The following is a 25,422-nucleotide window of genomic DNA, read 5'->3' on the forward strand; positions in this document are numbered from 1 at the left end:
TGGGGTAATGGCACAAGGATAGACAAATATACTCTATTGATAAAATGCATCTTTCAGAGAGTGAAAATATAAATTATAATCTGAGAGAATATATTTGCAATACATAAATCCAGCAAAGAAATTTGATCTGGAATAAAGAGCACCTGTGAATCCAAAAAAGAAAAAGAAAAACACACAAACTCTTACATACAAATAGAAGGACGAAACTCCTGAAATATCCTGTTCAGTTCAGTTCATTCGCTCAGTTGTGACCAACTCTTTGTGACCCCATGGACTGTAGCACGCCTGGCCTCCCTGTCCATCACCAACTCCCAGAGCTTGTTCAAATTCATGTCCATCGAGTCAGTCATATCAACCAAGGAAATATTCTGTAATTAATCTAACTATTGACAATGTTGTTTTTCAGTCCTTAAGGCATGTCTGACTCTTTTGTGATCCCTTGGACGGTAGCCCAGCAGGCTCCTCTGTCCATGGGATTCTCCAGGCAAGAATGCTGGTGTGGGCTGCCATTTCCTTCTCCAGGGGATCTTCCTGACCCAGGGAGTAAACCGTCATCTCCTGCATCTCCTGCACTGGCAGGTGGATTCTTTACCACGAAGCCACCAGGGAAACCCATGTAGTGCATACTGAGAGTGTATTCTACTCCTTGGCCTGGGTTCACAGCCCTGTCTGATCTGGTCTCCACTATGTATCTGACTCTACCTAGCACTGCACACTCAGGCCATCTCTGCCTCAGCCATTAGTATGCCTACACCAAGCCTATCCCAAATTTGGATGCTCGCAGAAAAAGTACATTCAATACTGTCAAGTCACAACCAATAATTAATATGTCTCTGTTGAGTGAATGCATGCATGAAAGAATAAAATAATATCTTCCTTCCTGTTCTCTGCTTTTCAAAATCCTATCTATCCTTTGAGGTCCATACATACTGCATATCCCATCTCTTCTGTGAAGGCTTTCCTAATAATTCTCTGAGTTCTTCTAGCTCCTAACAGAACCATCCTTTGATTTTTATCACATTCTGTAATGCATTAATTTATTTTCATATTCACAGATACTATTGTCCCATCAAAAGAATAAATTCCAGAAGAGCAAGGAACATATCTGTCATCCATTTATGTTATAAAGTATCTGTACAACTGTCTTATAACCAGTGGTGCTCAATATTTTTCAGGGAAAGAAGTGTAATGATGAAAAATGCAGCCCCGAAATTCAAATAGATCTGAACTCTGGCTTTGGTTTTGCTGTGTGACTCTGGGCAGTTACCTGACTGCTCTGTCGGTTTCCTCATCTGTGAAAGATGGAAAATAACACATCTTGTCCGACTCTTTGTGATCCCATGGACTGTAGCCCTGCCAGGCTCCTCTGTCCATGGGATTTTCCTGGCAAGAATACTAGAGTGGGTTACCATTTCCTCCTCCAGGGGATCTTCCCCACCTAGGGATCAAACCCACATCTCCTGAGTCTCCTTCATTGGCAGGCAGATTCTTTACCACTGTGCCACCTGGTAAGCCTATAATATACATCACACAAATAGGAAGTACATGTTAAATGATTGCTGCTATTCATGGGGTCGCAAAGAGTCGGACACGACTGAGCGACTGAACTGAACTGAGCTGAACTGAGCAGTAGTAGTAGTATTCAGTATTAAATATGGCTCTGACTTGTAAAAGCATTCACTCTGAAAATTAAGAGAGACAAACATGAACACAGAACAGTAACCATAAAACTAAGAATAATAGAACAGTCAAAGAAAATTTCCAGCATGTAAAAATGTCCAGCTTGTCTCTCTTCTCCTGCAGACTAATCTACACGTGGCCAAAGGTCTTCAGGGAGTTCTGTTTCCTAACACTGCAGGAATTTTCTCATTCCATCTCAGATGTCTGCTTTCTCCCCTCTTTCTTATATACAAGGTCTCAAACAAATGACACAGGATAGCTTCAAGCACAGTATTATCCACCCCAGTAATTTCTCTTCTGTCCGTAGTGAAGGTCAGAAGTGTCCTTCTCTTGCAAAAGACATAATGCAAACCTCAGGGTTCTTCTATCCTCAGGATCCTCTCTGTTTCTCCTGTCTCATTAGCACAGGAGGCTAAAGCTGCTACACAAGCTACATTTAATTTACTGATTTACATTTGTCTATACTTCAAATTAAATGGTTAGATAGTATCACCGACTCAATAGCAAACTCTGAGAGATAGAGGACAGAGGAGCCTGGCATGCTACAGTCCACGGGGTCACAAAGAATCGGACACAACTTTGCAACTGAATGACAACTAAGATACTTCTCAAAAATTATTCTCCTGACAATAATGAAAGCGTCTTCATTTATGTATCTAGTATTCTCACGGGGTTTCTCAAGAGTAACTGATCCATCCTTAGTAAACTGTACCCCTTATTGCCACCTATTGCCATCATTATCATCAATGATGAATAATGCTGAAAGTAGCTACCACAGATAAAATTTGTTATGTGTGCCCTAACCAAGGAGGAAGGGGTGAGTCAGAATTGAAGCCCCTTCTTGCCTGGATGTGCTTCCACACTGAGTTGGGAGAGGCTCCATTCAGTCTTATATTTGTGCCTAACACCATGGGCAGAGCCCATATTCACGTTTCTAATAACTCTCTTTCATACTCCTTTAATCCATGGCTACTCACACTTGTTCCCAAGGAGCACTAGTGTTCCAAGCTGTAGAGAGCAAGCGTTTGACTGTAATATTGAATGATTGCCTTTACCCTGTTTGCAAAGGAAAAATGTTAATGGATCACATATTCTCAATTCAAATTTTTTCTCCAATCATTTTTTACAAGTCCTTGTCTCCAGACACCACTTTGCTGCTTAAGGTTGCCAGTAGATGAGAGAAGAAAATGAAATTGCAAATTCCTATGAAGAAGAAATCTCAAAACCAATCATTTGCTCTTGGCTGAACACTTTGTTGGGTGATATATTTTATTTTAAGATGTGTGAGCTGGTAGTTGTGAGTTTATATGATATCCAAATAATATAGGTGCATTTCTTTTTGCTAGTAAATATATATATATAAAACTAGGGTGTAGAGGAAGTAAAAATGTATTGATCTGTATTTTTGAAAACATTTAACAAAGAAAATGTTCTGCAAATAAGAGCGTATGTTCTGGATCTCTGCCCTTCTGAACAAGTCTGAGATGCCCTGTCGCAGAATAGATATTTTATTCCTCCAAAGAAAGTGGATAGAAATGATTCATGGATAAAGGCTGAGCCTCAGTATATGTACTTATTTATTTTACGTGTAATTACATGTATCTATGTAGTTATTTATGAACTGTTGCTGAAACTGATATGAATGTTTGAGAATTCAAGCTATTGTTTGACATTTAGTATCATGTAAACAAATCTGAGTTCTTACGGTTGTTTGGCAATAGAATTTTGTGATTGGAAGGGCCATGAAGGTATTCAGAGCAAGATATCTGAAACTTGAAACTCCCAATAACTGGCCCTCTGTCCTTTCCTGTGAACACCTCCAGCAGGACCTTCACGTGACCCTGACTTCAATGTGAAATAATAGCATCTCTGTTCAAGGCTGTGTTATTACATGTGGATTTGTATGAAGGATATGAAGCAATACAGCACATTTTTAGACTAGCAAAATGCTTTACAATAGGAATTTGTGCTATAATATGAGTGCAAATGTGAAAGTGTAACCCTATATATACAAATTCTTTGAATCATAGATAGTGGAGCAAAATCAAGTTTTAAATTGTAATCTTCAATTACATGATACTCAATTTGGAAATTTCCATCCATGGCCTGAGAGGGGAAGAAAATTCTCTTTATATATACTACCTTCATTCGCACAGGACATTTTATTTATATTACTGATTTAATCAAAATCTCCTACTGTGCAAATGTTCTCCATATGGGGAAACAGAAGACCAGAGTGCATAAAGTCAGCTCTTTGTGTCTTTCAACTTTTAAAAAATTATGGACATATAATGTTTTGCCTATTTGTTTTTAGATTACAGAATATGTATTTTTTTAATCAAGGTAAAAGCTTACAATATAAAACTCAGTTATCATCATCTTATTTTGTCCTATATATACTCTTTCAATTTCTCATGCAAAATTCTGATGTGTTCCCAATAGAGGATATGGCCAAAGAGAAATGACACAGAGTCTGGACGATGGGAGAGAGTGATCTGAGACCATAGCAAAGAGAAAGATCAGGACTGAGCTGGTTCAGGGGCAGAGAAGTAGTTACGCAGTTTCCTTGGAAGGAGTTAGGAAGCTATTGGACAGTAACTACAGCAGAGAAACAGGGAGTAGAGTGAAGGGGATTTTGTAAGAAATGGATGTGAGACCAAATCCTGGCTCAGCCATCCAGTGGCCGTATAACCTTGGAAGAGATTTCCATCTGTCTGGACTGCCACTTCCTCACATGGGGAGACTCCCATCTTCCAGAGCTGTAGTGAAAGGACCTGTGTGAGGCCGGTGAACCTCATGAACAGTGTTTTTGCTTTTCCCTTTCAGCTCTAACTTGGCTCTGTCCTTCCTGAACTAGAGACAGCCATGATGATGATGTTACCAATGTAAGGAGTCTGTTGGTGTTCTCGTTCAGTTGCCCGGTCGTGTCCGACTCTACGACTCCATGGACTGCAGCATGCCAGGCTTCCCTGTCCTTCGCTGTCTCCCAAGTTCATGTCCATTGCACTGGTGATGCCATCCAGCCATCTCATCCTCTGACACCCTCTTCTCTTTTCGCCCTCAATCTTTCCCAACATCAGGGACTTTCCCAGTGAGTCAGTTGTTCACATCAGGTGACCGAAGCTTCAGTATCTGGCCTTCCAATGAATGCAGAGTCTACACATCCCCAAATGACCCTCCCTTTTCACTACAGAGAATTTCAAAATCTATAGAAAAAATAAACAAAATGTATAACAAACCTCCGTGTACCCATTACCCAGCTTCAACAATTACAAGTCGTTGCCATCTTTTTCATTCACAACTCCATCCACTCCCTACTTTCTGCATTATTTTGAAGCAAATCTAGACATCATATCATTTTATCTACAATGTTTCAGGATGTATCTCTAAACAAGGAATCTTTTTTTAAAAATACAGTCATAATACCATTGTTGGTTGTTTTGTTGCTAAGTCGTGTCTGACTCTTTAGCAACCCCATGGACTGTAGCCCACCAGGCTCCTCTACCCATGGGATTCCCCAGGCAAGTATACTGGAATGGGTTGCCATTTTTCTTCTCTACATAATACCATAATGCACCTTAAATATTTAAGTTAGTCCTTCATATTATTACGTATCCAGTGTACTTAAATTTCCAATGTCTTTTGCATTTTTTAGTTTGCTTGAATTCAGATTATAAGTTATATCCACAAATTACACAGGTTGCCTTTTAAATATCTTGATCTATTAGCTAACGTGCTCTTCTGTTCTCTATATTTTATGTAAATTAGAAGATTCATCAGATTCATGTTGATTTTGTTATTGTTGTTGCTACTGTTATTGCCTATGTCAGATAAGTTATATCACTTGAACACACCACGTGATATTGCCTTTGATGATGTAATTTTTCCAACTGATGAACAACTTTTGGAAAAGGTCTGAACAAACCAGTCTATAATCTTCCCTCGCTGTAAATAATGCATAGTTGCTTTCTGGAAAATATCAAAACGTATAAAAATATTTTTCACTTATATATAATACAGAGTTGGGCTTTAGACTCAGATAATTATAAATTAGTTTTCATCTCCATGAATGTCTAGCAAGTCGGATGGTACATGGGAAAATTCTTTACCAAGGAGGATTATCTGCCACATTGTAGAAAGCCTAACACTTCTGGATCCTGTCCACTAAATGCCAGTAGCAACCCACCAAATCTTTATGACTACTGCTAATGTCCCTTCATGGGATTTCCTGGTGGGTCAGACAGCAAAGAATCTGCCTGTGATGTGGGAGACCCAGGTTCAGTCCCTGGGAGAGCCTCTGGAGAAGGGAATGGCTACCCACTCCAATATTCTTGCCTGGAGAATTCCATGGACAGAGGAGCCTGAACAATGTCCCCTCACATTCAAAAAATTCCCTGTGATTCACTTCATCTCCTGTTGAAAACTGTTGGCTTCGTTTGAGAAGCAGCAAAAGAAGAAACTTATGTTAATTGCATGTATGCTCTAGCTTGGGAAGTAGATAAAGAAAACGTCTCGTGTGGGGAATAACTACTGAAACCTGCACAATATTAAAGCTTTTCAACATTTTTCTCCATTGGCAGGTTTTTGTTTCTCCAAACAATATTGGAAAATGTGGATAGGTTTTCTGATAAAACAAATGATATCATAATGACATCATGGGAATATATGTAGTTCAAGTACAAAACTGTGTAATAGCTAGGAAACCATCCACATAGGAAGATGTAAGGAAACTGGGATGGTGGCAAAAAGTAATAAATGCATTTTAATTCTTTTCTGAACATAAATATGAATTTATAAATCTCTTTGTGTTGATATAATTGGCTTATAATTCTAATAAGGAATTTCCCTTCATCTCTGAGATGAAGAAAATATAGTCAAATGTTTGCTCTCCTCAAGTTGACGTGTATCATTATGTGATATACTTCTTTCCTTTTTCTTTTATTAAAACAGTTACTTTCTTCATTGTCCTTTGTATTGATATTTACATGTTATGCATCATTCCAAGATGGAAGCCATTTTCTAATCTAAATTAGGAGATATTTTATCATTATTCCTTGAGGCAGGAATTGTTTGTTCATAGTATCTTGATGGTTCCTGGTAATAGTAAATGCTTGTTTAAATATCTATTGAATGAACTTACTCATCCAGTAATCATCATTGACATATCTTATTATATGCACAATTATGTACTTTCACGTGCGTTAATTGTATCCCATGCCATTATTATTATGACACATTAAATGTGGATCTTTTACTCAAGGTAGAATCTTAACTGAGTGATCTCTTCTAAATCATATCGCTGGAATAACTAGGAGAGGAATTTAGAACTCCTGGCTTTGGTTTCATTATTTCCACCAATAGGTTTCTTTTTGCCTCAAAATATACACGGTTTCTGTTTGCGCTGCCTAGTTGATGCCATGTCTTCAAAAAGCATTTGTCAAAACAAATGAACCAACCCCCCCCCCCAGAACAGTGAGTAACTCCCCCCAGATTTGCATACTAGCTTTAACCCTCAGACATTCAAAATAGGATAACAAACATTTTGATGACAAAATTTGCCTGGTAAGAGAAATGGCTCTCTTAAAGGCGATTTACCTTATTTGATGTGTGCAAACTGCAAAGCAGGTTCAGTATTAACCCAGCAATTGTTCAGAGGCTGGAACTTTGTAACTATGGAGACGCTACCTCATAGTGTTCTAACAGGCAGGATCGGCCAGATGTGAAAGTTGTGATCATAAAGGTAGCTTTGCTGGGTTACCGCCCTGTCTCTTGAGCTGCCTCCAGTGGGTGCTGCACACCTTCGTCTTGATTTGTTTAACATTCTTAGCCAGTATCAGTATTTGGCTATGTCGGTACTTACACATTCACATTAGAATCCTGGCATCAGCTTGGTGAAGAAATCATGATGTCTGGAGAGTGCTTTAAGGTAGTTAGATTAACAAGTGAGGTCACTTGAAAAAGAAAATCTGCCTTGAATCTCAGTTCTCTTCATTGTCTAATGCCATAATTTATTTTTCCAGAAAAGAAAAGATTCTTGTTTTCCAGCCAGTGCAAGAGACTCAGAAACTATTCAGGAAATGTCAGTGGTGCTGCAGAGTGGAGTCCATGAGACAGAAAAGATGGAGACTCAAGCACAGTAAGAAAGTCACAAATGAGTTTCAGAGGATGAGGATGGAGCATTTGACCTTTTTATTTCAAAACGGCTTATAAAATAGAACTAGAATCGAGTCTACAAATCTCTTAAAATTAATGATAACATACTACAGTTTCCTCAACCACTGTTTTATAATGTTTAGTCCCTGAGTAATAAAAAAATTCACCTAGACAAGTCCCCATCATATCAGACCTGGTAGAGTTTCCAAAACTCATATCTAAACATGTTAAAGTAATTGGCAAACGGTTTCTTTAAAACTACTTTACTAACAGAGAACTGCTGGAGAATTTTGGTTTAGGAAATGTCTAGGAGGATGTTAAAATTACAACTCTCTGTTTTTTACTACTAATGTAAATCATTTTATCAACTACAGCATCAGCATTTGTTTTCCAATGTTTTGTTAAAACATGATCTTTAAGAAAAACAGCCATATGTTAATGCATATATATGGAACCTAGAAAGATGATACTGATGAATCTATTTGCAGGGTGGCAGTGGAGACACAGGCATAGAGACCAGGCTTGTGGACACAGTGGGGGAAGAAGAGGGAGGGACGAATTGAAAGAGTAACATGGAAACACGTAGATTACCATATGTAAAACAGATAGCCAGTGGGAATTTGCTGTATGACACTGGGAGCTCAAACCTGGTGCTCTGTGACAACCTAGAGAGCTGGGAGGGAGGGACATATGTATATCTATGGCTGATTCATGATGATGTATGGCAGAAACTAACATAATATTGTAAAGCAATTATCCTCCAATTAAAAATGTTTCAGTTCAGTTCAGTTGCTCAGTCGTGTCTGACTCTTTGTGACCCCATGAATCACAGCACGCCAGGCCTCCCTGTCCATCACCAGCTCCCGGAGTTCACTCAGACTCATGTCCATTGAGTCGGTGATGCCATCCAGCCATCTCATCCTCTGTCGTCCCCTTTTCCTCCTGCCCCCAATCCCTCCCAGCATTAGAGTCTTTTCCAATGAGTCAACTCTTCACATGTGGTGGCCAAAGTATTGGAGTTTCAGCTTTAGCATCATTCCTTCCAAAGAACACCCAGGGCTGATCTCCTTTAGAACGGACTGGTTGGATCTCCTTGCAGTCCAAGGGACTCTCAAGAGTCTTCTCTAACACCACAGTTCAAAAGCGTTAATTCTTTGGCACTCAGCTTTCTTCACAGTCCAACTATCACATCCATACATGACCACTGGAAAAACCACAGCCTTGACTAAATGGACCTTTGTTGGCAAAGTAAGTCTCTGCTTTTCAATATGCTATCTAGGTTGGTCCAAGGAGTAAGCATCTTCTAATTTCATGGCTGCAGTCACCATTTGCAGTGATTTTGGAACCCCCCAAAATAAGTCTGACACTGATTCCACTGTTTCCTCATCTATTTCCCATGAAGCGAAGGGACCAGAGGCCATGATCTTAGTTTTCTGAATGTTGAGCTTTAAGCCAACTTTTTCACTCTCCTCTTTCACTTTCATCAAGAGGCTTTTGAGTTCCTCTTCACTATCTGCCATAAGGGTGATGTCATCTGCATATCTGAGGTTATTGATATTTCTCCCAGCAATCTTGATTCCAGCTTATGCTTCTTCCAGCCCAGCGTTTCTCATGATGTACTCTGCATACAAGTTAAATAAGCAGGGTGACAATATACAGCCTTGACATACTCCTTTTCCTATTTGGAACCGGTCTGTTGTTCCATGTCCAGTTCTAACTGTTGCTTCCTGACCTGCATATGGGTTTCTCAAGAGGCAGGTCAGGTGGTCTGGTCACCTGACAGGTCAGGTTAAATGATCTTTAATATTGAATATACACAATTTTTAAAGCCAATGTTACTTTGGACTTAGATGTCTTGTGTTTACTGATCAGTTCAAGTCCATTTTTAAAATATTTGTTCTTAGAGGTCATCTGGGACATATTAATAACTCTTAATAACTCTTAATAACTCAATATGTCCAGTGCTGCATTGAAATAACATTGAAATGCTGGAATTGAATATTTATAACTACCTCTGCTTTCATGTTAACTAGTTACAGAGGAAGCAAAATACCAAGTAAGAGCTTGGAAAATTCCACATGGGAAAGGGAAACCTAACCAAGCACTAGGAAGAAAGTCTCTCATCTTCCAAAAGGAGTCTAATAGGTCTGTGAGGGCAGGTTTCAAACAGTGGGCTGCCCCATGCTCATCTCTTCCTGAAATGTTTTAGCTTTTCCAACAGTGCATGCTGCCATTAGAAACTTCTTGTTCAGCTACAAAAATAAGAACCCCCCTGTGGCCCTAGACCAGATTTCTTTGATCAGAGCATTTGCAAAAGCTCATTGGGAATCTTTCATGGAATTAAATTTATTTGGAAATGCAATTGTTTTACCAAAGGAAGAAAAAAAAATCAGAGCTTATAAAATGAACATGCTGAAAAGATATAGTCAGTTGTCTGTAATGAAACCCAGATGTAAGGAACTTTGAAAGAGAAAGGTCCTTTTCCTGCTTATTCTAGACAGTGTCAGGGAAAAATTATGTCATATGATCTGTCTCATTTTAGACAGAGATGAAATGCTTGTGATTTGACAATAGACCTCTGTAGTCTCATTTTCATTACCACCCCTGTCATACTCAAGAGGGTGTCTTCATGGGTTAGAGCTTCTTTGACGAAAGCTGAGTGGCTGGGAAGCCAGTGGAATGGCATGTGCTGAAGCTTTTTAAGTACTGCACAGTAATAATGCAGGCTTTCCAGGGGTCACTGTGGTAAAGAACCCACCTGCCAATACAGGAGACACAAGAGACACGGGTTCGATCCCTGGGTTGGGAAGATCCCCTGGAGGAGGGCATGGCTACCCACTCCAGTATTCTTGCATAGACAATCTGGTGGACAGAGGAGCCTTGCAGGCTACAGTCCACAGGGTCGCACAGAGTCGGACATGACTAAAGCAACTTAGCATGCAGAGTAATAATGCAGCTGCCAATGCCATTTAATTCTTTTTTAAAGTTGCTTGAGATATCTGTGCCATGTGAGAAGGACACTTAGAGAAATCTGATTTTGAGTAGAAAGCTCCCAGATACATAACATTTCTGATGAAGGAACTTAACAATTATAGAATAAAACAATTGTGACTACCTCTTGGTAAACAAAGAGATTGAGAGTAACACCAGAAAGATGGCAGATTAGGAAGTTTCAGGCCTTTGTTCCCTTACATAAAGATTTGGAAAACCAAAAACAAAACAGTACTGGCTCAAATAACATTATGGGAACTCTGGAAAATGAGATCAATATAGAGATGGTGTGCAGAGGCAAAACAGTTCATAACTTATAGACATGTGGCCCCCAGGAAGGCGGGGCTTAGGCTGGCCATGAATCTGGTTTTTCAGAGCTAAAGGATGGGACTCCAGGACCTTGCATTAAAAACACACACGGTCACAGGCACATGGATTGCTTTGAGGTTACTGAGAAGAGCCTCAATGTGAGTCATAAAACGCAGTTGTCATAAGCCTTTTCATGAGCTACTCCATGAAAATATTGTTTTACTCATAAAATATCTGTGTTGTGGTTTAGGGACTTTGTTTAAATCAATGCATACTATACTTTTATATTTATAAAAAAATCTCTTTATTCATAGTAAGATTTACTTACAAAAATAATGCCTGAAGAGTAAGTCTTTCTTCTCTCTTTTGTGCTATTCCCTTCAGCATCCACACACACACATACACAAATACACACACGTACACATGTGAGCTGTATTTGTAGTTATTAATTTGTAGCATGTATTTGAAAGCACACATTAACTGTAGATTCTTTATAAATGCAAGACAATTAAACAACAAGAGAAATTAAAGGGAAAAGGGATAGTAAACAATGATATATTAAACAGAAGTGATAATCATGTTTTTTCATGTTAATGGAAAGGGGAGATATAATACATGATGAAAGTGGGATGGGTGAATTTAATTCAGATGACCATTATATCTACTACTGTGGGCAAGAATCCCTTAGAAGTAATGGAGTAGCCCTCATAGTCAACAAAAGAGTCCAAAATCCAGTACTTGGGTGCAGTTTCAAAAATGGCAGAATGATCTCTGTTCATTTCCAAGGCAAACCATTCCATTTCGCAGTAATCCAAGTCTATGCCCCAACCACTAGTGCCAAAGAAGCTGAAGCTGAACAGTTCTGTGATGACCTACAAGACCTACTAGAACTAACACCAAAAAAAGATGTCCTTTTCAGCAAAGGGGACTAGAATGAAAAAGTAGAAAGTCAAGAGATACCTGGAAAATAGGCAAGTTTGGCATTGGAGTACAAAATAAGCAGGGCAAAGGCTAACAGTTTTGCCAAGAGAATGCACTGGCATAGCAAACACCCTCTTCCAACAACACAAGAGACAACTCTACACATGGACATCACCAGATGGTTAATACCAAAATTTGATTATATTCTTTGTAGCTGAAGATGGAGAAGCTCTCTACAGTCAGCAAAAATAAAAGACCGGGAGTTGACTATGGCTCAGATCATGAACCCTTTATTGCCAAATTCAGAATTAAATTGAAGAAAGTAGGGAAAGCCACTAGGCCATTCAGATATGACCTAAATCAAATCCCTTACAATTATACCAGTGGAAGTGAGAAATAGGTACAAAGATTAGATCTGATAGAGTGCCTGAAGAACTATGGATGGAGGTTTATGACATTGTACAGGAGGCAGTGATCAAGACCATCCCCAAGAGAAAAAAATGCAAAAGGGCAAAATGGTAATAGGAGGAGGCCTTACAAATAGCTGAGAAAAGAAGAGAAGCGAAAGGCAAAGGTGAAAAGGAAAGATATACTCATCTGAATGCAGAGTTCCAAAGAATAGCAAGAAGAGATAAGAAAGCCTTCAATTAAAATAAATAAATTAAAATTAAAAAAAAACACAAGACACAAAGAGCATTAAAAAAAGAAAAAGAAAGCCTTCTTCAGTGATCAATGCAAAGAAACAGAGAAAAACAATAGAATGGGAAAGACTGGAGATATTTTCAAGAAAATTAGAGATATCAAAGAACATTTCATGCAAGTTGGGCACAATAAAAGACAGAAATGGTGTGGACCTAACAGAAACAGAAGAGATTAAGAAGCGGTGGTAGGAATACACAGAAGAACTATACAAGAAAGATCTTCATGACCCAGATAACCACTGTGGTGTGATCACTCACCTAGAGCCAGACATCCTGGAGTCCAAAGTCATGTGGCTCTTAGAAAACATCACTACAACCAAAGCTAGTGGAGGTAACGGAATTTCAGCTGAGCTGTTTCTAGTTCTAAAAGATGATGCTGTTAAAGTGCTGCACTCAATATGCAAGCAAATTTGGAAAATGCAGCAGTGGCCACAGGACTGGAAAAGATCTGTTTTCATTCCAATCCCAAAGAAAAGCAATGCCAAAGAATGCTCAAACTACCACACAATTGCACTCATCTCACACGCTAGGAAAGTAATGCTCAAATGTCTCCAAACAAGGCTTCAACAGTATGTGAACTGAGAAATTCCAGATGTTCAAGCTAGATTTAGAAAAGACAGAGGAACCAGAGATCAAATTACCAACATCCATTGGATCATCAAAAAGCAAGAGAGTTCCAGAAAACATCTACTTCTACTTTATTGGCTATGCCAAAGCCTTTGACTGTATGGATCACACAAACTGAAAATTCTACAAGAGATGGGACTACCATACCACCTTGCCTGTCTGCTGAGAAATCTGTATGCAGGTCAAGAAGCAACAGTTAGAACCAGACATGGAACAACGGACTGGTTCCACATTTGGAAAGGAGTATGTCAAGGCTCTATATTGTCATCTTGCTTATTTAACTTATATGCAGAGTATATCATGCAAAATACTGGGCTGGATAAAGTCCTCCTGACTACAGTCTTTCCCAGCATCAGGGTCTTTTCCAGTGAGTCAGTTCTTCCCATCAGTTGGCCAATATTGGAGCTTCTGGAATCAAGTTGGAAACAAGATTGCCAGGAGAAATATAAAAACCTCAGATATGCATATGATACCACCCTTATAGCAGAAAGCAAAGAGGAACTAAAGAGCCTCTTGATGAAAGTGAAAGAGGAGAGTGAAAAAATTGGCTTAAAACTCAACGTTCAAAAACCTAAGATCAAGGCATCTGTTCCCATCACTTCATGGCAAATAGATGGGGAAACAGTGGAAACAGTGACAGACTTGATTTTGAGAGGGCTCCAAAATCACTGCAGATGGTGACTACAGCCATGAAATTAAAAGATGCTTACTCCATGGAAGAAAAGCTATGACCAACCTAGACAGCATATGAAAAAGCAGAGACATTACTTTACCAACAAAGGTCCGTCTAGTCAAGGCTATGGTTTTTCCAATGGTCATGTATGGATGTGACAGTTGGACTATAAAGAAAGCTGAGTGCAGAAGAATTGATGCTTTTGAACTGTGGTGTTGGAGAAGACTCTTGAGAGTCCCTTGGACTGCAAGGAGATCCAACCAGTCCATTCTGAAGGAAATCAGTCCTGAATATTCATTGGAAAGACTGATGCTGAAGCAGAAGCTCCAATATTGGCCACCTGATGGGAAGAACTGACTCACTGGAAAAGACCCTGATGCTGGGAAAGATTGTAGTCAGGAAGAGAAGAGGACCACAGAAGATAAGATACTTGGATGGCCTCAATGACTTGATGGACATGAGTTTGAGTAAGCTCTAGGAGTTGGTGATAGGGAAGCCTGGCATTCTGCAGTCCCTGGGGTGGCAAAGAGTCGGACAGGACTGAGCGACTTAACTGAACTGAAAAGTGGGATATAAATGGTTTATAGAGTCTCAATTTTGAGTGAAAAGTCCTGGAAGGAAAAAATATTGAATCAGTACATTGTACATCTGAAACTAATATAATATTGGAAATCAATTGTGTTTCAATTTAAACATTCTTAATAAAAATAAGAAGCCTGGAAGGAAATGGTAAAAATTTTAGTTGGTGGGATTGTAATAATTTTTATTTTCTTCTTTCAGGTTTTACACTTTTGTAAAGCTATCTGAAATAGGAGTTTATTGATTTTTAAATAGAAAAAAGAAAAGCTTGACTTGATACTGAAGTGTTTTATTCAGATTGTTAAAATTAAAAATATAAGATACTCTTCTTTAGATGCATAATACCTTTGAAAAGCAAAAACTGGAGTAATAGTAACAGTGAATGCTTCTTGTGTTCATAGTCTATCATTTTGACCATCTCACTTTGTTATACTCATTTTTGTACGCAGAACAGAAGACTCACGGGACGACTTCCCAAAGAAACTGCCATCTTTAGTGCATTTCTTTCCATCGTCGACAGATTCAGATAGCACACTGCCTTGTTCACGGTCTTTCTCTGATGAAATCCTTCTCAGTTACTGTCTGTCTAGCCCTCAAGTTAGTGGAGCAACTATATCGACAATTGGACCAAAGCCTCTTCAACCTGCTCTAGGGACCCATTCCAACTCAGAAACCAGCTTGGGTAAGCAGAACGCAAAGTTTTTAAGAGTGTTTTTAAAGCATATAGTTTGAGTCATTATATGCCTCCAAGTCAGAATGACGTTTTATTATTTGTCTTCGGTTCAGTAGATCAGTCGTGTCCGACTCTTTGAGACCTGATGGACTGCAGCATGCCAGGCCTCCCTGCCCATCACCAACTCCCAGAGCTTACTCAAACTCATGTCCATCAAGTCAGTGATGCCATCCAGCCATCTCATCCTCTGTCGTCCCCTTCTCCTCCTGCCTTCAATCTTTCCAGCATCAGAGTCTTTTTAATGAGTCAGTTCTTTGCATCAGGTGGCCAAAGGATTGGAGTTTCAGCTTCAGCATCAGTCCTTTCAAAGAACACCCAGGACTGATCACCTTTAGGATGGACTGGTTGGATCTCCTTGCTGTCCAAGGGACTTTCAAGAGTCTTCTCCAACACCAAAGTTCAAAAGCATCAATTCTTTGGCACTCAGCTTTCTTTATAGTCCAACTCTCACATCCATACTACTACTGGAAAAACCTTAGCTTTGACTAGACGGACATTTGTTGGCAAAGTAATGTCTCTGCTTTTTAATATGTTCTCTAGGTTGGTCATAGCTTTTCTTCCAATGAGTAAGCATCTTTTAATTTCATGGCTGCAGTCACCATCTGCAGTGATTTTGGAGCCCCCCCAAAATCAAATCTGTTACTGTTTCCACTCTTTCTCCAACTATTTGCCATGAAGTGATAGGACCAGATGCCATGATCTTAGTTTTCTGAATGTTGAGCTTTAAGCCAACTTTTTCACTCTCCTCTTTCACTTTCATCAAGAGGCTTTTGAGTTCCTCCTCAATTTCTGCCATAAGGGTGGTGTCATCTGCATATCTGAGGTTATTGATATTTCTCCCAGCAATCTTGATTTCAGCTTGTGCTTCCTCCAGCCCAGTGTTTCTCATGATGTACTCTGCATAGAAGTTAAAGAAGCAGGGTGACAATATATTGCCTTGACATACTCTTTTTCCTATATGGAACCAGTCTGTTGTTCCATGTCCAGTTCTAACTGTTCCTTCCTGACCTGCATACCAATTTCTCAAGAGGCAGGTCAGGTGGTCTGGTATTCCCATCTCTTTAAGTATTTTCCAGAATGTCTCCAGTATACTCATTTCTTAATGCCATATGCAGAATAATTTAACTATATTCACCATTGATTCTAGCACTGGAAGTCATATTCAGGTCACGTAAATATATGTGGCCAAACACATCGTCTCTATGATTAAAGTACCTTATGTTGTCATAATGGTTCATGGATTGACCAATTAGATGATCTAGAATTGCTGGATAACTGAAAGTTTTGTTGTATGGCATTAACTGCCTTTCCTTTGAATGCCACCAGAAAGATTAACAATATTGTCCATATTGTGCTTTAGAACTATGGCTTACAGAAGGAAAGACAGCTAAGAGAAAGAAGAAATACAAAGTGCATAATAAAATGGTGGAGAGAAAGGGAGAAACAATCATTTGGAAACAAGGAAAATGACAGTAATGTTTTGACAGTTGCCGCAATGCACTCAGCAGTGTTCGCACTATGAGGTGTATGTTCCTCACTGCGTTTGAGGAACTTTGAGTTTCTCAGCATTTAATGAAAAGACTGCTGTCTTTGGAAACCGAAAACCTTGGTTCAAACCTACAACATGAAACATTTGGAATTAAATTAGTTCATTCCCACTCAAACGAGAATTTGCTTTAATCTTTACATGAGACATTAGTTTAGATATTTGGTATCTCTGAGTCTCATTTTCCATAACCACAAAATGCAGGTTAAAATATCAGCTTCAAGGGCTATTCTAAGCATTAAATGAGATATTTATGAAAATCACCTAGTGCATAATAAATGCGCTCAGTAAAGTTAGTTGTGAATCTGAACGTATCTTACCTTCTCATAGAATAGGCTAAATTTGAGGTTTGCATTACTTCAACTAACAAGTTTCAAAATTGTTAGCACAAATACACCCATGACTACTTGCTGTCTTCATTTTCCCCTACCATTCTATGCACATCTACAACCTCTATATTTCACTTTGTTCGTGATATCTTCTTAAGATTTTGACACAGTGTCATACAAGATTTTGACCTTCTGCCATTATTGCTGTATTCCCTGTGCTTCAGTGTTTGTATGCCTAAGGTACATTTTTCAAAGCAGCCTCCTAAGTTCACACTGACCTTGAGCAATGACCAGTATCTCTATGCTTAAAAGTAAAAATACATGTTTTATCTCTAAGGAGGTAATATTTCTCATCCTTTGGCACTGTATCGATGTGTATGTTCTCTATTTGGATTGAACTGTGGCAGCTCTTAGTATGAAGGGAAAAATAAATATATTGGTTTCCCCTTGCAAGATGAGAGTGGTGCTGGGATAGAGTCTTTTCCTTCAGTTACTGTAGATCCTGACTCTGAAGATGGGTATCTGAGTTCTCCAAAACTTGTTTTGCATTTGGTCCATTTCATTTCTAGATGAGATGATAATTGGAACCCAAGATCTATGTGTCTTCTTCTACAAAGATTTTCATCCCTCAAGATGAGCTGTTAACAATGCTAAATAGTCTTTGTCTTCAAAGGAATTTAAAAATTTAGCAAATACTCATTTGAATAGGAATGAATTAATTGAATTCCAAGTATGTCTTCTAAACAAAATCCCCTAAGGAATCCTCTTTAGGAACTATGTGTTTTTATTTTTTTCATATCTCGCCTTGCTTTGGTTTTGTTAAAGACACAAGAAGATAAAGCACACTCTGCTGCTGCTGCTAAGTCACTTCAGTCGTGTTCGATTCTGTGTGACCTCATAGACAGCAGCCCACCAGGCTCCCCCATCCCTGGGATTCTCCAGGCAAGAACAATGGAGTGGGCTGCCATTTCCTTCTCCACACCCTAGATTGTCTTAATCCTTTGATGATTTTGGACCCAGGGTCATGTCAGCAAAAGTCCCTGTGCTACAACAATCTCTATCATTTATTGAGTACCTGCTAAATGCTAGACACTCATCTATATTATCTGCAATCCTCACACTGCCTCACACAAGGTAGTATTATCCTTATTTTATTTTCAAGAAAACCAAGAATTAGAAGGTTTAAATTATTTTATTTAAATCAGTAAGTAACAAAGCTGGGATACAAGAGTGTCTAAATCCAAGACAAAGTGCTCTATTTCATCATGATGTCTCTCTGTAATGTTTCTCTCTGCAGATACACAATTAGATTTATCCAGCATGATTCCTTCTATGCAAAATAATGAAACCCACTCTATGTTTGAATCTTAGTATTGAGAATTTTAAAAGAGTAAATTTCCAAGAGGACATTAGAATCTGATTAAGTATTCCTTTATCTTCCTAATACAATATTTCAGTTGATTACAGGAAATTTAAGTCTGCCTGGCAAAACATACACCATTGGTAGGAAAGAACTCATCTGAGACTTTAATTAGTGCATAGCAATTTGGGGAGAAGAGCTAATTATGAAATAGAATAAACTGTACATATCCAAATTTGAGAGACTCAAATGTTTTATCTACTCAAAAACTTACATTGCTTCTACTACAACTTAATTAAATTATAATTATGCTGGTGATTGAGAGTTTTAAGATAACTGAAATAATCTCTAAGAACTGAGTGTCACTAAAAATAATCACTTACTGGTTATTTTACAGACTTCGGTTTAAAGTTTCTAACTATCCTCATTGAGTTTGACTGTGACAGTAAAGTATATAAAGAACGTTGTTTCGTATGGAAGCAAGGGATAAAGATAGTAGCTTTGGGTCCTTTTACTCTTTTATATACTTCTCTATATTTGGTTTCTTTAAAAGGACTCAACATCATCAAAATTCCAAAGAAACACTCTATTCCAGTCCTTGCTGGTGAGCCAGCTGTGATTGGGGAAGGGGAAGATTATTTCCTGTCTTTGTTTGGTGATACAAGGAAACTTGTGCGTTCATTCCACGAGAAAAGTTGGAAGCACTTCTCTATGATTCTTGAAGAAGTGGGCCAATCTAGATCCAGGTATGTACTCTATTTGAACTATTTATGTCTTCTATTGGAGTAAGAGTAATAAATTAGTAGGAAATAAAAATCTAATCTGTTGTTAGATCCAAGGTCTCTTCTACAAACCCTAAGAAATCCATTAAAATATAACTATTCAATATTCTGGGCAATTAAAAAGGATAAATGCAACTTTCTAGGGAACCAAACAAGGAATGTTAATTCTTCTAAGATGCCAGAGAAAACAGCACTACATAAGTCTTACCAATAAAGTTAACTCTATATAAGAACCTTTTTTATTATTGGCAAAGCATTCAGATGGATTTAGAATCTTTTTTTCATCTGCTTTGAGTTCAAGACAGAGGGAGAAAGGTGGACCTATAACTCACTTATAAAAATATCCATTTTTATGGTTGTTAGTATCTACAGGAAAAAGAATTGGTCAGAAAGAAAGTTGGTGTTAGAATCAAAATAAAAGATGACTTGTTTATGCGTTTACTTCACCCTGCTTTTCTTGTTGCGTGAGCAACAGGTTAAATTGTGAATTTTTAGTAATAAACATATTTTTTAAAAAGCTTTTATAGAAGAATTGTTGGTTTAAAGGGTTGTGCTGGTTTCAGGTGTCCATCACATTATTTGTGGTGTGTCGTTAAAAATAATGTGATTTGTGATGGACATTACGTCACATCATTTTTAACGACAGCCATTCTGATAGGTATGAAGTAATTCCTCATTGTGGTTCTGATTTGCATTTCTCTATTGATAAGGAGTGTTAAGCATCTTTTCATGTGACTGTGTGTCTTCTTTGAAGAAACATCTGTTTAGATCTTTACCTATGTTGGATACATTTTTTTTTTCTATTAAGTTGTATGAGCTGTTTGTGTACTTTGGATATTAACCCCTTGCTGGTTGCATCATATGAAAATATTTTGTCCTATTCCATAGATGTCTTTTCATTTTGTTGATAGTTTCCTTTGCTGTGCAAGAGCTTTTAAGTTTGATTAGGTTCCGGTTTTTAAATTTTCCTTTTCTTTTTGCCTTGGGAGATTGATCTAGGAAAATATTTCTACAATTTATGTTAAATTATGTTCTGCTTATGTGCTCTTCTAGGAGGAAATGGCAATCCACTCCGATATTCTTGCTTGGAGAATCCCATGGACAGAGAAGCTTGACAGACTATGGTCCATAGGGTTGCAAACAGTCAGACGTTACTGAGCAACTGACCATGCATGCACAAAGCTACAGTAAACAAAATGGTGTGGTATTGGCACAAAACTAGACATAGGATCAATATAACAGGATAGAAAGTTCAGAAACAAGTCCACACACCTATTACCAATTAATATTATGACACAGGAAGTAAGAATATACAATGAAGAAAAGACATTTTTCAACAAGTGAATATTTTTTTTACAAGTGAGTTATACATCCACTTTTCTCCCTCTCTTGAACTCAAGATAGATGAAAAAAAAGATTCGAAATCCATCTGAGTGATGTGCTAGTAAGGTTATGGTCAAAATCCTTCAAGCTAGGCTTCAGCAGTATGTGAACTTTGAGATGTGCAAGCTGGGTTTAGAAAAGGCAGAGGAACCAAAGATCAAATTGCCAACATTCATTGGACCATAGAGAAAGCAAGGGAATTCTAGAAAAACATCTATTTCTGCTTCATTGACTACACTAAAGCCTTTGACTGTGTGGATCGCAACAAACTGTGGAAAATTCTTAAAGAGATGGGAATACAAGACCACCTTACCTGTCTCCTGAGAACCCTGTATGGAGGTCAAGAAGCAACAGTTAGAACTAGACATGGAACAACAGACTGGTTCCAAATTGGGAAAAGAGTATGTCAAGGCTGTATATTGTCACTCTGTTTATTTAACTTATATGCATAGTACATTATGTGAAATGCTGGCTGGATGAATTATAAGCTGGCAGCAAGATTTCTAGGGGAAATATCAGTAACCTCAGATATACAGATGATACCACTCTAATGGCAGAAAGTGTGGAGGAACTAAAGAACCTCTTGAAGAGGGTGAAAGAGGAGAGTGAAAAAGCTGGCTTGAAACTCAACATTAAAGAAACAAAGATTATGGCTTCTGGTCCCATCACTTCATGACAAATAGAAGGGAAAAGAAAAAATGGAACCAGTAACAGATTTTCTTTTCTTGGGCTCCAAAATCACTGGATGGTGACTGCAGCCATAAAATTAAAGGCTTACTCCTTGGAGGAAAGCTATGACAAACCTAGACAATGTATTTAAAAGCAGAGACATCACTTTGCAGAGACATCAAAACTATGGTTTTTCCAGTAGCCATGTACAGATGTGAGAGTTGGACCATAAAGCAAGCTGAGCCCTGAAGAACTGATGCTTTTGAATTCTGGTGCTGGAGAAGACTCTTGAGAGTCCCTTGGACCAAAAGGAGATCAAACCAGTCAATCCTAAAGGAAATCTACCCTGAATAGTCATTAGAGAGACTGATGCTGAAGCCACAGTTCCAATATTTTGGTCACCTGATGCGAAAAGCTGACTCATTGGAAAAGACCCTAATGCTAGGGAAAATTGAGAGTAGGAGGTGTGGCAGAGGATGAGATAGTTAGATAGCATCACTGACTCAATGGACATGAATTTGAGCAAACTCCAAGAGATAGCAGAGGATAGAGGAGCTTGGCATGCTGCAGTCCATGGGTTCACAAAGAGTCAGATATTACTTAGCAACTGAAGAACAAGAAGAAGGAGCTATATGGTGTCATATCATACATTTAGGTCTTCAAACAATTTTGAGTTTACTTTTGCACACGATGTGAGGAAATATTCTAATTTCATTGATTACACCCAACTTTAGCTGTCCAGCTTTCCAAACATCACTTAAGAAATGGTATTTTCTCTACAGTATATTCTTACATCCTGTGTCATACATTAATTGATGTTAGGTGTGTGGGTTTATTTCTCGGTTCTCTATCCTGTTGCACTGATCCATATGTCTGTTTTTGTGCCAGTACAACACTATTTTGATTACTGTAGCTTTGTGCATGCATGCTCAGTTGCTCACTCAATTCCAACTCTTTGCAACCCCATGGACTGTAGCCAGCCAGGTTCCTCTGGCCATGGGATTCTCTAGGCAAATATACTGGAGTGGGTTGCCATTTCCTCCTCCAATGGCTCTTCCAGACCCAGGGATCAAACCCAGATCTCCTGCGTCTCCTGCACTGACAGGCAGATTCTGTACTGCTCTGCCTTCCGGGAAGCCCACTGTAGCTTTGTAGTATAGCCCAAGACTGAAAGAGTAAAACTGCCAACTTTGTTCTTTTTCCTCAGGGTTGCTTTGGTAATTCTGGTTTTGGTTTCTTACTCTTGATTTGGCAGTTCCATATAAATTTTAGGATTATTTGTTCTAGTTCTGAAAAAAATGCCATGGGTATTTTGATAGAGATTGCATTAAATCTGTAGTTTGCTTTGGGTAGTGAAAGTGAAAAGAAAGTGAGGTCACTCAGTCATGTCTGACTCATGACCCCATGGACTGTAGCCCACCAGGTTCCTCTGTCCATGGGATTCTCCAGGCAAGAATACTGGAGTGGGTTGCCATTTCCCTCTCCAGGGGATCTTCCCAACCCAGGGATAGAACCCAGGTCTCCCTCATTGCAGGCAGATGTTTAACCTCTGTGTGTTCTAGTTTTTAGCATAAAAATCTTTCACCTCCTTGATTAAGTTTACTCCTAGGTATTTTATTCTTTTTGATGAGATTTGAGGGTTGTTTTTGAGGATTTAAAAAAAATTTCTATCTAATATTTCATTATTAGTGTATAAAAATTGAAGAAATTTCTGTATATTAATCTTGCATCCTGCTACCTTGCTGAAATCATTTATGAGTTCTAATAGTTTTTGTGTGAAGACTTTAGGGCTCTCCATAGAGTATCACATCATCTGCAACTACTGACAGTTTTACCTTCTTCCCTTCCAATGTGGATATCTTTTCTTTCTTTCTTTTTTTTTTTTCTGATTACTATGGCTAGGACTTCCAATTCTATGTTGAATAGAAGTAGTGAGAGTTGGAATCCTTGTCTTGTTTCTGAATTTAGCAGGAAGGCTTTTAGCTTTTCACCATTGAGTATTATTTGGCTATGGGTAGCTTTAATTATGTTGAGATATGTTCCTTCTATGTCTTGTTTGGAGAAATATCAATTTAGATCATCCACCCATTTTTTGTTGGGTTTTTTGTTGTTATTATTAAGCAGTATAAATTGTTTGTATATTTTGGAAATTAATTCCTTGTTGGTAGCATCGTTTGCAAATATTTTCTCCCAGTCTGTAGGTTGTCTGGACATTTTGTGATGATAATGTCCTATTTTACATTTTAATGCTTATCCTTTTACTGTTTTTATGGTTATAATCACTTTTATAATTTTTTCAATTTTTTAAAATCTACATACTAACTTATTTAAGTGATTTTCAATCCTTCTATATATTTGCCTTTCCTATTGTGATTTTTTTTCTTTCCTATAGATTATTCTTTCTTTTCTATTTAGAGAAGAGCTTTCAGTATCTGTTTTAGGGTAGGTTTGTTGTTGTTCAGTCGCTAAGTCTTGTCTGATTCTTTGTGACTCTGTGGACTGCACCACCTTCACTATCTCCTAGAGTTTGTTCAAATGCATGTCCATTGTGTCAATTATGCCATCCAACCATCTCATCTTCTGTCACCCCCTTTTCCTCCTGCCCTCAATCTTTCCTGGCATCAGGGTCTTTTCCAATGATTTGGCGCTTCACATCAGGTGGTCAAAGTATTGGCATCAGCTTCAGCATCAATCTTTCCAATGAATATTCAGGGTTGATTTCCTTTAGAATTGACTGGTTTGATCTCCTTGCAGTCCAAGACTCTAAAGAGTCTTCTCCAGCACCACAATTCAAAAGTATCAGTTCTTTGGAGCTCAGCCTTCTTTATGGTTCAAACCTCACATTTGTACATGACTAGTGGAAAAACCATAGCTTTGACTATATGGACCTTTGTTAGCAAAGTGATGTCTCTGCTTTTTAATATGCTGTCCAGGTATGTCATAGCTTTTCTTCCAAGGGGCAAGAGTCTTTTAATTTCATGGCAGCAGTCACTGCCTGCAGTGATTTGGAGTCCAAGAAAATAAAATGTCACTATTTCCATTTTTCCCCATCAATATGCCATGAAGTTATGAGATCAGATGCCATGATCTTAGTTTTCTTGAATGTTGGGTTTCAAGCCAGCTTTTTCACTCTCCCCTTTCACCCTCATTAAGAGACTGTTTAGTTTCTCTTCACTTTTTGCCGTTAGAGTGGTATCATCTGCATATCTGAGGTTATTGATATTTCTCCCAGCAACCTTGATTCCAGCTTGTGGTTCATCCAGCCTGGCATTTCGCATGATATACTCTGCATATAAGTTAAATAAGCAAGATGACAATATAAAGCCTTGACATACTCCTTTCCTAATTTTGAACCAGTGTTGAATTCTTTTTGCTTGTCTGAGAAATTTTTTGTCTCTCTTTCTGTTCTAAATGATAATCTTGCTGAGCAGAGTATTCTGGATTTTAAGTTTTTCTCCTTTCAGGACTTTGAATATAGCATGCCACTCCTTTCTGGTCTGTAAACTTTCTGCAGAGAAACTGGCTGATAGCCATTTAGGGGTTCCCTTGTGAACTGACTTTTTGTGTTTCTCTGGCTTCTTTTAGAATCCTCTCTTTACTGTTAACTTTTGTCATTTTAATTATGACATGTCTTGATGTGGGTCTGGTTGGTTTCACCTTGTTTGGGACTCTCTGTGCTTCCTGTGCCTGGAGATCTTCTTGCTTTAAGTTTGGGAAGTTTTCAGTCAAAATTTCTTCAAATACCTTTCGGATTCCCTTGTCTCTCTCTCCTGCCTCTGGAACCCCTCTTATGCATAGGTTCACATGTTTTATTTTCTATTATCCAATAGATCCGTTGCTTACTTTTCTTCTTCTTCTTTTATTTTTTTTATTTTATTTTATTTTATTTTTTTGGTTTTCTGTCTGCTGTTCTGATTGGTTGATTTCCATTATTCTACTTTTCAGATCACTTATTTGTTCTTCCGTATTATCTAATTCACTATTCA

At 38.3% G+C, this 25,422-nt stretch overlaps 1 protein-coding gene across 11 annotated transcripts in view; it reads left to right on the forward strand.

Annotated features, from left to right (window-relative positions):
- LMNTD1 (lamin tail domain containing 1) overlaps positions 1–25,422 on the forward strand; it is a 507,654-nt gene that overhangs the window by 434,266 nt on the left and 47,966 nt on the right. For 8 of the 11 annotated variants that reach the window (XM_060413306.1, XM_060413303.1, XM_060413302.1 and 5 more), the window contains 3 exons: positions 4,507–7,816; positions 15,084–15,316; positions 19,156–19,348. In XM_060413306.1, the coding sequence (XP_060269289.1) occupies positions 7,758–7,816; positions 15,084–15,316; positions 19,156–19,348 (485 nt within the window). In that variant the 5' untranslated portion in view covers positions 4,507–7,757. The remainder of the gene's footprint in view (positions 1–4,506; positions 7,817–15,083; positions 15,317–19,155; positions 19,349–25,422) is intronic. The other 3 variants (XM_060413304.1, XM_042247379.2, XM_042247380.2) reach the window with 1 other exon arrangement.

The sequence above is a fragment of the Ovis aries genome, chromosome 3 (assembly GCF_016772045.2).
Source record: "Ovis aries strain OAR_USU_Benz2616 breed Rambouillet chromosome 3, ARS-UI_Ramb_v3.0, whole genome shotgun sequence".
Taxonomy (NCBI): Eukaryota; Metazoa; Chordata; class Mammalia; order Artiodactyla; family Bovidae; genus Ovis; species Ovis aries.